This window comes from Tupaia chinensis, unplaced genomic scaffold (assembly GCF_000334495.1).
Source record: "Tupaia chinensis unplaced genomic scaffold, TupChi_1.0 Scaffold144276_1, whole genome shotgun sequence".
Taxonomy (NCBI): domain Eukaryota; kingdom Metazoa; phylum Chordata; class Mammalia; order Scandentia; family Tupaiidae; genus Tupaia; species Tupaia belangeri.
The window spans coordinates 6,459,792-6,473,980 of NW_006204133.1; the positions used below are offsets into that span (position 1 = coordinate 6,459,792).

The 14,189-nt window shown below is 40.8% G+C and overlaps 1 protein-coding gene across 1 annotated transcript in view; it reads left to right on the top strand.

The window, feature by feature from the left end:
• Positions 1-1,071: 1,071 nt before the first annotated feature.
• Positions 1,072-14,189, top strand: part of IL1RL2 (interleukin 1 receptor like 2) — a 55,754-nt gene continuing 42,636 nt past the window's right edge. Inside the window, exons 1-3 of the mRNA XM_014583390.2 lie at positions 1,072-1,087; positions 1,420-1,621; positions 4,773-4,965. Of these exons, the coding sequence (XP_014438876.1) occupies positions 1,072-1,087; positions 1,420-1,621; positions 4,773-4,965 (411 nt within the window). The remainder of the gene's footprint in view (positions 1,088-1,419; positions 1,622-4,772; positions 4,966-14,189) is intronic.

Here is a 14,189-nt window from a genome sequence, read left to right on the forward strand (position 1 = left end):
TCCGGGCCGGCGACGCTCGGTCTTCCTCGCTCCTTTCCGTCCTCCCTGCACAAGCCAAACTGGGCTGGTTGCTCCCGGGCAAGCGGGTGTTCCGGGTTTCCCTTTCGATCGCCAAGCCAGGGAGAATGCTGAGACCAGAGACCGGGGAGCCGTGCGCGCGGGCACTGCTGGGGCCAGGTGGGGCCCCCGAGCGCCCGCTGCTGGGGTGGTGCCGGATCCTCCCTCCGGCGATGGAGGCCACCTTACCTCGCTGTCAGGTGTTGGAAAGGATGCCACAGTGTCCCCACTGCCGCTGCCCGCCCCCTCCCCGCTGATCCCCTTCTCCGGTGGGTCTGAACTCCTTGCCCTGGACTCCAGGGGGCGGGCTTGTGAGTTTAATGGGGCAGGGGCGGGGCCCGTCTTTGGGGCGAAGAGGAACCCGGCTAAAGATGGAGGGCTCCCCGCGAAGAAGGGCAGATCAGTGTCCTGGGTTTGGATCTCCGAGAGTGCGAGGTCGCAGGAGCCCGCGCGGGGTCACCAGGGGAGGCCGCGCCCTACTTCCCCTGCGCCCCTTCGCCTCTCACCCTGTCCTTCCTTCCTCGTAGCCCAGCGTGGGGATGCTGTCCTTGCTGCTCTGCGGGGTGTCCGTCGCGCTTCCACTGTTCGTCGGAGCAGGTACGTTCTGCGGGTCCTCTGGTCTCAGGGGCTGCCCTTGTCCACCAGCCTGCCTGTCGCTGGTCGCGAGCTCCCCATTACTCTCTCCCGGGGGCCTGGAATGGGGAAACTGTGAGTTTTATTTCCAAGTGCTTCGATGCTCAGCCCCAAATGGCATCTTTGCGTTTTAAGATGACTCCGGAAAGGAGTTAAGACGGGTTCAGGTGCTTGAATGGGTGTGCTACCTTTTGATATGGTAAAGGCTCTTTAATGACAGAAAGTTCCACCAAAAAACCTAAGGCACTTGGAAGAAATGAACTAGAAAAGGGAGCCGATTTTATTATTATTATTTTTTTTAACCCATCCGTTTCGGGATGAGATAAGTGTCACTGAAGACCGATGTGGAAGAACTGGGTACCGGAGTAAAACGGAAACACGATGGGGAGGCCTCTCGGTCCCTGCAGGGACAGGAGAAATAATGGAAAGGAGGGAGGTCCTTCCACAGGGGAGGTGGTTTGTGATTAGGGAACAGAGCGAATCCTCTCCTCTGGACGCCACTGGAGAAGGTGGTATTACGCTTTCGAATCAGCAAGCTAGTTGCAGGACACTTCCAGATAAAATTTCCAATCAGCTAGAAAATTGAAGAAGCATTTGTTAAAGCCAGTAATGAAGAGGACTAGAATTTTCTTTCATGGTTAATATGTTTTTTTTTTTCTTTCTTTTGATTATTCCTGGTCATTAAAAATAATAGTAATCCCTAATATGCTGCTGGAATACCTTCTGCAGTTCTCATTAAAAACAAGCCTTTTGCTTTTAATTGCACACTTCCTCCAGTAACATTCGGGGAAGTAAATATAACATGGTACAAAGACTTTAGCAAAATCCCAATATCCAAAAACATACAGCTCAGAGTTCACCAGGACCAGACCTGGATTTTGTTCCTTCCCTTGACAGAGAATGATTCAGGACTCTACAAATGTGTTATAAAGTAAGTTAAAATGCTTATGTATTTCTTTTACATATATGTTCTAATATATGGATTGTTTTAGGAAAAATCTTTAACATAGAACCCCACAAGTTGAACTGGGCTGGTTGCTCCCGGGCAAGCGGGTGTTCCGGGTTTCCCACTCCATGAGAATTGCAATGTTTCTAATTGTTACAGATGATTTCTAATGAACAGTTTTAAACATAACAGGCTTATGTCATTGTTGGAAGATAAAATTTTTCCACTGAAATGGTGCCTTGGGACAGACCAGCTCACTATGCACCTTGATACCATCTTATTCTGCCATCTTTTAAGGAAAGTCAACAGTTTTTGTAAAAGATAGTACATCCAGGTAGGAATCAGCCTCCTGGGGACTCTTCATAAGGAATCTGCTTGAGGCAGAGATTTAACAGTCAGTGAGCATGCAGTGTGTTTCAGACCCCGCACAAAGCCCTGCGTTAGGAAGTCATGTAACTGATAGCACACTCCTGACGGGGGACAATTGTGGTTGGTGGAGACTGACCAGCTGTGGTCAGCCGTACTTACCACAACCATGCTCAAGGGCAGCTGTTTACTCAGCACAAACCCACCTTCTGATTTTTTAAAGGAGCCTGGAAATTAGAATATGTGTATGTGCACATTGTTTCAACTTGTAAAGCTGTGTGTGGCCAGCATAAAACACTTCTGTGGACCAGTTCGGCCTTTGACTCACCGTTTTACGACTCCCTCATACTAATGTACATGGCCTTAACAAATTATTAGTCCCTCTGGGACTTGGTTTTCTTATCTGTAAAGTGGAAAGACTGCTGGCCCAATAGAGTTGAAGTGGATACGAACTGAGGTCTTCTGTGCTGTAGTACTTCATTCTCTTGCATTGTTTGCCGGCCCCTTTCTGGGTTCCCGGATAGCTCCTCGCCCACTCTGAGTTGTGCCACATTGCTCATTTCCGTACATCAGACAGACCCAGTGTGCACGAGGACTTAGTGGAAGTGGCCCTTAGCCCCATTTGCTGGCTCTATCCCTCAACTTTAGTCAACAGTGGGACAAGTTGCTGAAGGTTTGCAGCAGTCTACTCTCCTGTTGTAATCTAGGTTGTGAATTATTAAGTAGAGTTGGAGATCATGCATCACATAAATTCATCTGGATATCAGGGCTGAATTTAAAATATTTAAATCTGGGAGCTGTAAAAAAACAAAAAGAAAAAGAATCCTTCATAGAAATTAGAGAAGGAAACTGTCATGCTGTTATGCAAGAAAACGAACATGAATTCTCTCAGATCTTTAATATCCAGAAATGGTAAATAGTCAGTAAACTATATTTTTAATTTTGAAATAATATTAAATTTATATAAAAATTGTAGGCTAGCTGGTGGCACAGTGGTTAAGGCAGCTGGAACACGCATGGCTAGCTGCAAGGTTAAAATCCCGGGCCAGTAATTTGAAAAATGTGCCAGGTGCATGTGCATGCATATCTAAAAATCCCAAGAGAAGAATGGAGAAGGAATTGTGGTGTGACCATCCTCCCTGGGGGGTACTTTCTTACTTTCTCTCTCTCTCTCTCTTTCTCCAGTAAGCACTCTCACCCTATAGCAAAATAAAAATTAAAAAATGCAAGAATAGCATAAAGAACTCCTGTTTACCCTTTACCTAGAGTTCTCATTTTTTTAAAAGTTCATTTTATTCATGATAGTGTATGTGTATACATGAAAAAATTTGCTATTGCCTGCACCAAGAGGCTGGGTATTTCTCATTTTTAAGAACTTTCCCCCACATTTACTTTAAATTTTCTTTCTCTTTCACTTTATCTGTCTCCCTTATATCACAATATTTTTTCCAAAAATAAAATGTTGTTGTATGCTTATGCTCTTTTACAGTTTAATTTTTGTGTACATTTCCTAGTAACAGGAATATGCTACATAGCCACAGTATAGTTACCAAATTCAGGAAATTTATCCGTCATACAATACTTTAATCTAACCTCAGTTTTGCTGTCTTGCCAGTGGTCCCATTGATGACCTTTATTCCTTTTTTCTTGCCTTTTTGGTAGAAGATTCAATTCAGGATCATTCGTTGCATTTGGTTATCATGAATCTTTCTTTCTTTTTTTTGGAGAGGTTTTTGCTAGGGCGTGTGCACTTGCCAGAAAGACAGAGAGAGAGAGAGAGAGACAGAGAGACAGAAAGCGAGAAATCACCCCCCAAGGGGGGGATGGACACGCTGCAATCCCTTCTCCTCCATCCTCCTCTTGGGATCTTGGGCACACATCCACATGTGCCCAGTATGAGTTTAAGCCACTGGGTCTGGGACTCAATCAGAGGTTGACTACATGGGAGTCCAGCGACATAGCCATTCCACTATCTGCTGATCCTGGTTGTTATAAATCTTTAATCTCTTTCCATCTGGAATATTTCCTCAGTTTTTGTTTTCCATGACACTGACATTTTGAAGGGGTACAGGCAGTTATTTTACAATAAAGCCTTCATTTGGGATTGTCAGGTATTTTCATCTTTTTTTTTTTAATTTGATTTATTTTTTTGAAGTGTTTTGCTACAGGATGCATGCACTCACCAGAGAAAGAGAGAGACAATAAGAGGGAAAATGAGAAATCTGGGCAGCCCAAGGAAGATGGCCACACTGCAATCCCTTCTCCTCCATTCTCCTTGGGATTTTGGACATGGGTGCACACATACCCTGCGTGATTTTCAAGCTGCAGAGTCCTGGACTGGATCTGTGGTCAGCCATGTGGCAGGACAGCGTTGTAACCACTCGCCACTGCCCCACCGCACCATCCGCTGATTCCTGGATTGTCAGGTGTTCTTGAGATTAGGGTCAGGCAGCGTCTTCCTGGTTGGAGTGTAGGTAAACACTTAGTGTTCGCTCAGTTCAGAGCAATGCACAGACACATGGCCCCTATTTGCCCCTTGCTGGTAGCACTCATTTTGATTACTTGGTGAAGGTGCTGTCCAGTTTCTCCACTGTGTAACTACCATTTACTCTTCCACAATGAATCATTTGTGGGAGACCTGTTGTTCTGTTTGAGGCAGAGGGTTTGCACAGTACCTTTTAAAATGATTTGAAAAGATTTGAAGATGAGCTGAATTCTTCCATTTTGTGATTAAGCGTTTATGAGGTTGGAACCTGCCATTTTCTTACAGGGACAGAGACAGCTGTTACAGAATACAAGTCAACCTGACTGTTTTTGAGAAGTATTGGTGTGACCCTACCAGAAGGAATCCGCCACATTTATCAGACGAGTACAAACAAATCCTACATGTTGGAAATGACAGTCTGACGTGTCACCTGCACTTCCCAAAGAGCTATATTGTGGATTCGGTAAAGTGGTACAAGGTAAAAATATAATTTTCCTATTGAGTTTTTAAATTTTCTTTTTTAAAATCCACTTTTTTTTTTCTAGGTTGAATTATGGCAGAATTGGTAGAGATTTGTATGCCTGAGATTTGTTACTGAGTAGCTGTTGACAGTGTTACTCTGCTAATTATTATGTTTTAAAATTTACTATGGCTTTGTAATATTTCATTATTTAGATTCACCAACTACCCCCGATTATCTTTATTTCTCAGGCTATCTTCGGATAGTCCTTTCGCTTTTTTTCTGACGTTTATTAATGTGTTTGTTTAAATGGATACCTCTTGTACATGTTCAATAATCACAAATTATAGACATTCACCCCCGGATTTCCCACTCCTGTCTCGTATTTGCTCTGACCACGTGACAGCTTCCCTAGCATGTGGCACCATCATTAGTTCTTTGCATTATTCTTGTATGTTGCTGTACAAGCAAATGCAAACATGTATTCCAGCCCCCCTTTTTTTTTTGAGATTGAACATGAGTATATATGTATGCATGCCCAGAATCCCAAAAGGATGGAGAAATGGAGGAGACAGGGTCGTAGTGTGACTATCCCCCGGGGGGTACTTTCTTACTTTCTCTCTCTCTCTCTCTTTCTCCAGTAAGCACTCTCACCCTATAGCAAAATAAAAATTAAAAAATGCAAGAATAGCATAAAGAACTCCTGTTTACCCTTTACCTAGAGTTCTCATTTTTTTAAAAGTTCATTTTATTCATGATAGTGTATGTGTATACATGAAAAAATTTGCTATTGCCTGCACCAAGAGGCTGGGTATTTCTCATTTTTAAGAACTTTCCCCCACATTTACTTTAAATTTTCTTTCTCTTTCACTTTATCTGTCTCCCTTATATCACAATATTTTTTCCAAAAATAAAATGTTGTTGTATGCTTATGCTCTTTTACAGTTTAATTTTTGTGTACATTTCCTAGTAACAGGAATATGCTACATAACCACAGTATAGTTACCAAATTCAGTAAATTTATCCGTCATACAATACTTTAATCTAACCTCAGTTTTGCTGTCTTGCCAGTGGTCCCATTGATGACCTTTATTCCTTTTTTCTTGCCTTTTTGGTAGAAGATTCAATTCAGGATCATTCGTTGCATTTGGTTATCATGAATCTTTCTTTCTTTTTTTTGGAGAGGTTTTTGCTAGGGCGTGTGCACTTGCCAGAAAGACAGAGAGAGAGAGAGAGAGACAGAGAGACAGAAAGCGAGAAATCACCCCCCAAGGGGGGGATGGACACGCTGCAATCCCTTCTCCTCCATCCTCCTCTTGGGATCTTGGGCACACATCCACATGTGCCCAGTGTGAGTTTAAGCCACTGGGTCTGGGACTCAATCAGAGGTCGACTACATGGGAGTCCAGCGACATAGCCATTCCACTATCTGCTGATCCTGGTTGTTATAAATCTTTAATCTCTTTCCATCTGGAATATTTCCTCAGTTTTTGTTTTCCATGACACTGACATTTTGAAGGGGTACAGGCAGTTATTTTACAATAAAGCCTTCATTTGGGATTGTCAGGTATTTTCATCTTTTTTTTTTTTAATTTGATTTATTTTTTTGAAGTGTTTTGCTACAGGATGCATGCACTCACCAGAGAAAGAGAGAGACAATAAGAGGGAAAATGAGAAATCTGGGCAGCCCAAGGAAGATGGCCACACTGCAATCCCTTCTCCTCCATTCTCCTTGGGATTTTGGACATGTGTGCACACATACCCTGCGTGATTTTCAAGCTGCAGAGTCCTGGACTGGATCTGTGGTCAGCCATGTGGCAGGACAGCGTTGTAACCACTGCACCACCACACCATCCGCTGATTCCTGGATTGTCAGGTGTTCTTGAGATTAGGGTCAGGCAGCGTCTTCCTGGTTGGAGTGTAGGTAAACACTTAGTGTTCGCTCAGTTCAGAGCAATGCACAGACACATGGCCCCTATTTGCCCCTTGCTGGTAGCACTCATTTTGATTACTTGGTGAAGGTGCTGTCCAGTTTCTCCACTGTGTAACTACCATTTACTCTTCCACAATGAATCATTTGTGGGAGACCTGTTGTTCTGTTTGAGGCAGAGGGTTTGCACAGTACCTTTTAAAATGATTTGAAAAGATTTGAAGATGAGCTGAATTCTTCCATTTTGTGATTAAGCGTTTATGAGGTTGGAACCTGCCATTTTCTTACAGGGACAGAGACAGCTGTTACAGAATACAAGTCAACCTGACTGTTTTTGAGAAGTATTGGTGTGACCCTACCAGAAGGAATCCGCCACATTTATCAGACGAGTACAAACAAATCCTACATGTTGGAAATGACAGTCTGACGTGTCACCTGCACTTCCCAAAGAGCTATATTGTGGATTCGGTAAAGTGGTACAAGGTAAAAATATAATTTTCCTATTGAGTTTTTAAATTTTCTTTTTTAAAATCCACTTTTTTTTTTCTAGGTTGAATTATGGCAGAATTGGTAGAGATTTGTATGCCTGAGATTTGTTACTGAGTAGCTGTTGACAGTGTTACTCTGCTAATTATTATGTTTTAAAATTTACTATGGCTTTGTAATATTTCATTATTTAGATTCACCAACTACCCCCGATTATCTTTATTTCTCAGGCTATCTTCGGATAGTCCTTTCGCTTTTTTTCTGACGTTTATTAATGTGTTTGTTTAAATGGATACCTCTTGTACATGTTCAATAATCACAAATTATAGACATTCACCCCCGGATTTCCCACTCCTGTCTCGTATTTGCTCTGACCACGTGACAGCTTCCCTAGCATGTGGCACCATCATTAGTTCTTTGCATTATTCTTATATGTTGCTGTACAAGCAAATGCAAACATGTATTCCAGCCCCCCTTTTTTTTTTGAGATTGTTGTTGTTGATGTTGTTGTTATAGGGCGTGTGCGCTCACCAGAAAGGCAGAGAGCGACAGAGAGACAGAAAGCGAGAAATCACCCCCCAGGGGGAATGGCCACACCACAATCCCTGCTCCTCCATTCTCTTCTCGGGATCTTGGACATGCACACACATGCGCCCAGCGTGAGTTTAAGCCACCAAGTCTGGGACTCGAACTGTGGTCGACTACATGGGAGTCCAGCGACATAGCCATTCCACCAACTGCTGGTCCCAGCCCTTCCTTTTTTATATAATCAGAGAGCCTATGCTCCTCTTTCTCCCCTTTGTGTTTTCACTTTAACATTCTCGTTTCTTCCCTGTACTGGTGTATGTTGGCAAATAAGGGATGAACGCTGGCTTGGAGGAGCACAGGCTCTTTATTTAAGATTGCAATTAGTTTTTCTTAAATACTTGTTAGCATTTGTCAGTCCAACTAACTATTAATAGGTCATGAGTTTTTTTGTTTTTTTGTTTTTTTTAGTTATGGGAAAGTTTTAAAATGTTGATTCCATTTCTTAAATAATATAAATAATATGATAGGATTCTATACATTTCTTATTTTCTCAAGTGAGTTTTGCAAGATTTTGTTTCTAGAAAATCACACATTTTATTAATGGCTTTATATATGCTGGCAAATTGTTTATTCTCCCTTCCTTCTCGCTTGCTATTTATTTATTTATTTATTTATTTATTTATTTATTTATTGGAGAGTTTTTGCCTTAGGGCACACTCACTGGAGAAGGAGAGAGAGAGAGAGACAGAGACAGTGAGAGGGAAAGTGAGAAATCACACCCCAGAAAGCATGGCCATGCTGCAGTGCTTTCTCTATTTTCCTCCCGGGACCTTGGACACATGTGCACACACACACACACACACACACACACACACGCACACACGCCTGTTGTTATTTTCAAGCCATTTGGTCTGGGTCTCAAACCGTGGTTGGTTATGTGGAAGTCCAGCAACATAACTGCTATGCCATCTGCTGGCCCCTATTAGCCTTTCTTATAAATGTCTGCTTCTGCACCCTTACTCCTTGTTATAATATATTTGTTCTTTCTCCTTCCCACTCCTTCCTCCACCTCTCTAAATCTCTCACAAGTGTGTAGAACTGTAGGATCAAATTTAATTGTCTTCCATTTGGGTTTATAGTTCACTTGTATTTTTCCACATTGCTTTGCATCCACCTCTGACTTAAATTGCTATTTGTGTGTGGATCTGAACTCTTGTAGTATTCCATTATTTGTCCTCATTAATTATTATATATTAGTAAGTCTTGTAAGTTTGATGTAAGTCTTCTAGCTTTATCTTTTGTCAAAATGTTGCCTAGACTATTAAAATTCCATTGCACTTACATCATTTTATAATCAACCTATTAATTTTTACAAGAAGATTTATGGAAGCTTGATAGGAATTGCATGAGTTTATAGGTCAGTTTTGATACGTGAAAAAAATAATTTTTCCTTCTCTGTTTTCTTCCTTCAAGATTATTTTATCTTTTGTAATTTTCTAAATTATAAAATCATTGTGTCGGTTTTCACAAAAGGGATAGTTTGGATTTTAATTGTGATTGAGTTTAACTGTTAGTAACATTAGTGAAGATTGATAAACTTGCAATTTGAGCCTTCTGAATAATATACATGGTATATCTATCCTTATATTTGATTTTCTTTAGTTTCTCATAATGTTTTATAATTTTCTACGAGTATAGATATCTTTAGCTAGATTTATTCTTGGGAAATTGGTGTTTTCTAACACTATATCTAATGATATTGTGTTTATATTTTTATATTCTGTTTGTTGCTAGCATATGAACATACAATTTATTTTTGTATATTATTCTTGTACCTAACACATTTATTTGTTTATTCTAATTGATCTAGGTTCTTTTAAATTTTCTGTGTACATAATCATGTCATTTGCAGATTAGTGGTAGTTTTGTCTCTCTCTTTCCTATTACAACTCTTTCATCTTCCTTCTTCTTTATCGTGGTGGCTCGGATCTCCAGTAAACTCCAGAAGTACTACCTCTACAGTATTTCTACTCTACCCCAATGTTATTATCAGTCCAGGACTTCACTCTCTCTCTCTGTGTGTGTGTGTGTGTGTGTGTGTGTGTGTGTTTTCTGATTTGGTACATCCTTTCCCAAGCCTATATTTTGGGGGAGCACCCCAATGTTATTTTCAGTCCAGGACTTGACTCTGTGTGTGTGTGTGTGTGTGTGTGTGTGTGTGTGTGTGTTTTCTGATTTGGTACATCCTTTCCCAAGCCTATATTTTGGGGGAGGGTTTTTTTTTCTTTTTAAAAAAATATTTATTGTTTATATTTAATCACCATGTTCTTTACAGTTTACAGCATGATTTTTTCCCATCACAAATACAGAGCATATCAGTCAAGACAAAGACATCATATACATTATCATCAGCAAATAATTTTTCTTTTTGTGTCAATTAAACATATTGTTCATTTCTTCTCTGTTCCCTTTCCTCCCTCCCTTTATTACTCACTCTTTATTACCCCTCTCTTACTATCTCTAGTATCTACAGTTGCCTTCCCTGCTATTACACCTTTCAACCTTTCAGCTTCTGCTATAGAGCGCATACATTCATATATATACAATCGGTTGGAAAATATTTGCATACAAAATCTGTCACTTTACTGTATTTGTCACAGACCCCAGAGCACAGGCAGTAATCTCCAAAATAGACAAGTGGGATGACATGAGGTTAAAAAGCTTCTACACAGCAAAAGAAATAATAATTAGAGTGAAGAGACAATCCTTGGAAAGGGAGAAAATATCTGTAAATTCTCACTTGGATAAGGGACTGATAACCAGAATATATGGGGAACTCAAGCGATTTACCTGCCCCCCCAAAAAATCCAATTAAAAGATGGACAAATGAGCTAAACAGACAACTCTCTAAGGAAGACACACGAACAGCTGAAAAGCATATGAAAAAATGCTTCACAATCCTTATCATAAGGGAGATGCAAATCAAAACCACAATAAGATACCACCTAACCCCAGTCAGAATAGCAAAGATTTAAAATATAAAGAATGAAAAGTGCTGGGACCAGCAGTGTAATAGCTATGTCGCTGGACTCCCATGTAGTCAACCATGGTTCAAGTCTCGGACCCGGTGGCTTAAACTCACACCAGGTGCGTGTGGGTGTGTGCCCAAGATCCCAAGAGGAGAATGGAGGAGAAGGGATTGTGGTGTGGCCATCCCCCTGGGGAGGATTTCTCGCTTTCTATCTCTTTATCTCTCTCTGTCTTTCTGGTGAGCATAGGCGCCCTATAGCTAAAACCTCTCAAAAAACAAAACAAGACAAAAAAAAAAGAATGATAAGTGCTTGCAAGGCTGTGGTGAAAAGGGAACTCTCCCACACTGCTGGTGGGAATATAGATTAGTACATCTACTGAAGAGAATAATATGGAGGTTCTTCAAAGGTCTATAAATAGAACTACCATATGATCCAGCAGTTTCACTCCTGGGTATCTACCTGGAGGATAGAAATACACTTAGTTGGGAATAACAATGGCATGTCCATGTTTATTGCAGTACTATTTACAATTGCTAAGACATGGGACCAACTCAAATATCCATGCACAGATAAATGGATTGAAAAAGTGTGGCACATATACACTATGGAATGCTACTCAGCCATTAAAAACAACAACAACAACAAAAACCAAAAAAACAATTAGACCCTGGCATTTGATAGAAATTGGGTAAATATGGATTATTTACTGCTAAGTGAGGTAAGTCAGACTATGAAAGAGAGGCACTGTATGTTCTCACTGAATATGTACCAAATATTTGCACTCTATGGCAGAATCTGAAAGATTTGTAAAATCATGGAGAGCAACCATGGATACTAGAGGCGGTGTGGCAGCCAATTCTGCTACCAACTTAGTGTCTACTCACAGATGTGTGCAATGTTTGTTTTCTTATAAATTGAGGCTTAGTCCATATGATTTTTGAAAGGCTTGCTAAGTCATAAGATTTCTAGCTCAAGGGCCCAGGCAGTGGCATTGTAGTAATGGAACTTGACCCACGTGGCAAAGATCTTGGGTTCACAACCTGGAACCTCCCTGAGCACACTGGGTGCGTGGGCATGTGTCACTAATTTGGGCTGGTGGAGACTCGGGGTAGATTGTGGAGTGAAGATCCTGTCGGGAATGCCTGTAATTTCTCTGTCTTCTCTTTATGTCACTCTCTGTCTTTCATGGAAGAAATAAGTGAATAACTTAAGGGGAAAAAAGAGATTACTATCCTGAGGTCAAAACCATTCTCTTCTATTCCAGTATAATCAGATTTTGAGAAACGGGTGATCATTAGGCCCATAGGAAGTGTTTTAATTATTTTAATTATCCAATGTAAATTTCCATTTATTTATTTTATTTTTATTTTTATGATAGAAAGTATGAGTGCATGCATGAGAGAGATTAAGAAATATAGTGCTCTCAATAGGGTCTCCTTGAGCCATGATCCCCTTTCCCCCAAGCCCTCAATTTCTCAGGGTCTTGGGTCCTACAGTTACCTGCAGTGTTTTTCAGGCTGACCTGGGATTCAAACTGGTGGATGGCCAGTGCTAGTATTACTGCTAGGCCAACTTGGAGATGACTCAGAGCTGTGATTAACAATCTTAAATGGGCATCAGATTTTATCCTGTGGACCTTTTAACAAATAAGATGCTCAGCCTTACTCTGCTAAAGAATCAGATCATCTATGAGTGGGTCTTAGGCTCCTCTCCTGTGTTTTAAAATAAAGCCACTAGGCTGGGACCAGCAGTTAGCGTAAGGGCTATGTCACTGGACTCTGATGTAATTGACCACGGTTTGAATCCCAGACCCGGTGGCTTAAACTCACGCCGGACGTGTGTGCATTCGTGCCCAAGATCCCGAGAGGAGAATGGAGGAGAAGGGATTGTGGTGTGGCCATACCCCCTGGGGGGTGATTTCTCACTTTCTGTCTCTCTGTCTCTCTCTGTCTTTCTGGCGAGCGTGCGTGCCCTATAGCAAAAACCTCTCCAAAAATAAATAAATAAATAAATAAATAAATAAATAAATAAAAATAAAGCCACTGGGCTTAAGAAGGTGGGAGGAGAGTAGCAGACTAGTAGCATAAGGAGGGCTCATCCTGAGTGTGTCCTCTTTGCTTTGACTGTGTGACCCCAGCTATGGCTCATTTTGGCCACTAACTAGTCCTGAGACCTTGGGTCACTCTTTAGGCCTCAATGTTTTCTTTTTTTATTTAACAGAAACTTTATTCAGTTTATTCAGAAAATATTGGCAAAATAAATTTCAGTTGCAAATTCACAAATTCCCCTTACAGTCCCAGGTCTCACATATCTACACCCATCACCACCATCACACCTTCAGATCTTAACTTTTCTTTTCTTTTTTTTGGGTAGAGGTCTTTGCCTTTGGGCGTGTGTGTTTGCTGAAGAGAGAGAGAGAAACAGTGACGCAGAGAGAGAAAGTGAGAAATCACCTACTGGTTGGATGGCCATGCCTCAGTTCCTTCTCCATTCTCCTCCCAGGATCTTAGGCACACATGTGCATGCACCTGGTATGATTTTCAAGCTATCAGGTCCAGGACTCGAACTACATTCTACCATGTGGAAATTCAGCAGCATAACCATTACTCTATCTGCTGACTCTGAGATCTTTCCTACCTCTTACATGAAGTGCAGACACTCAGTACAAATTGAGTGAGAATATACAATATGTATCTTTCAAAATCTAGCTCACTTCATTTATATTAAATCTTCTGTATTCACCCATTTTGAGTAAAATAATAGAATCTCATTGTTTCTTAGAGTTGTGTGATATTTCATAGTCTATGCCACAGATTTTCCACCCAATTATCAGTTTTTGGACACTTAGGTTGGTACTGTGTTTTAGTAATTATAAATAATGCTGCAATAAACATGAATGTGCAGATGTCTTTCCAGTTGTTTTCTAATAATTTGGGTAGGTATCAAGAAGTAGAATTGCAGAGTCATATGAAGTTTTATTTGAAAGATGTTAAGAAACATCCATATTGTTTTCCACAGAGATTGGACTACTTTCATCTCCCACTGTGTGAGGGAGTTCCCTTTTCACCCAGCCTTACTAGTGTTTGTCATTCTTTATTTTCTTGATCCTAGCTGTTCTAACTGGAGTTAAATGATATCTCATTGTGGTTTTAATTTGCATTTACTTATGACAAGAGACTTTGAATATTTTTTATATGGCTCTTGGTCATTCATAAGTCTTCCTTGGAGAGTTGTCTATTTAATTTGTTGACCCATATAAAGTATTT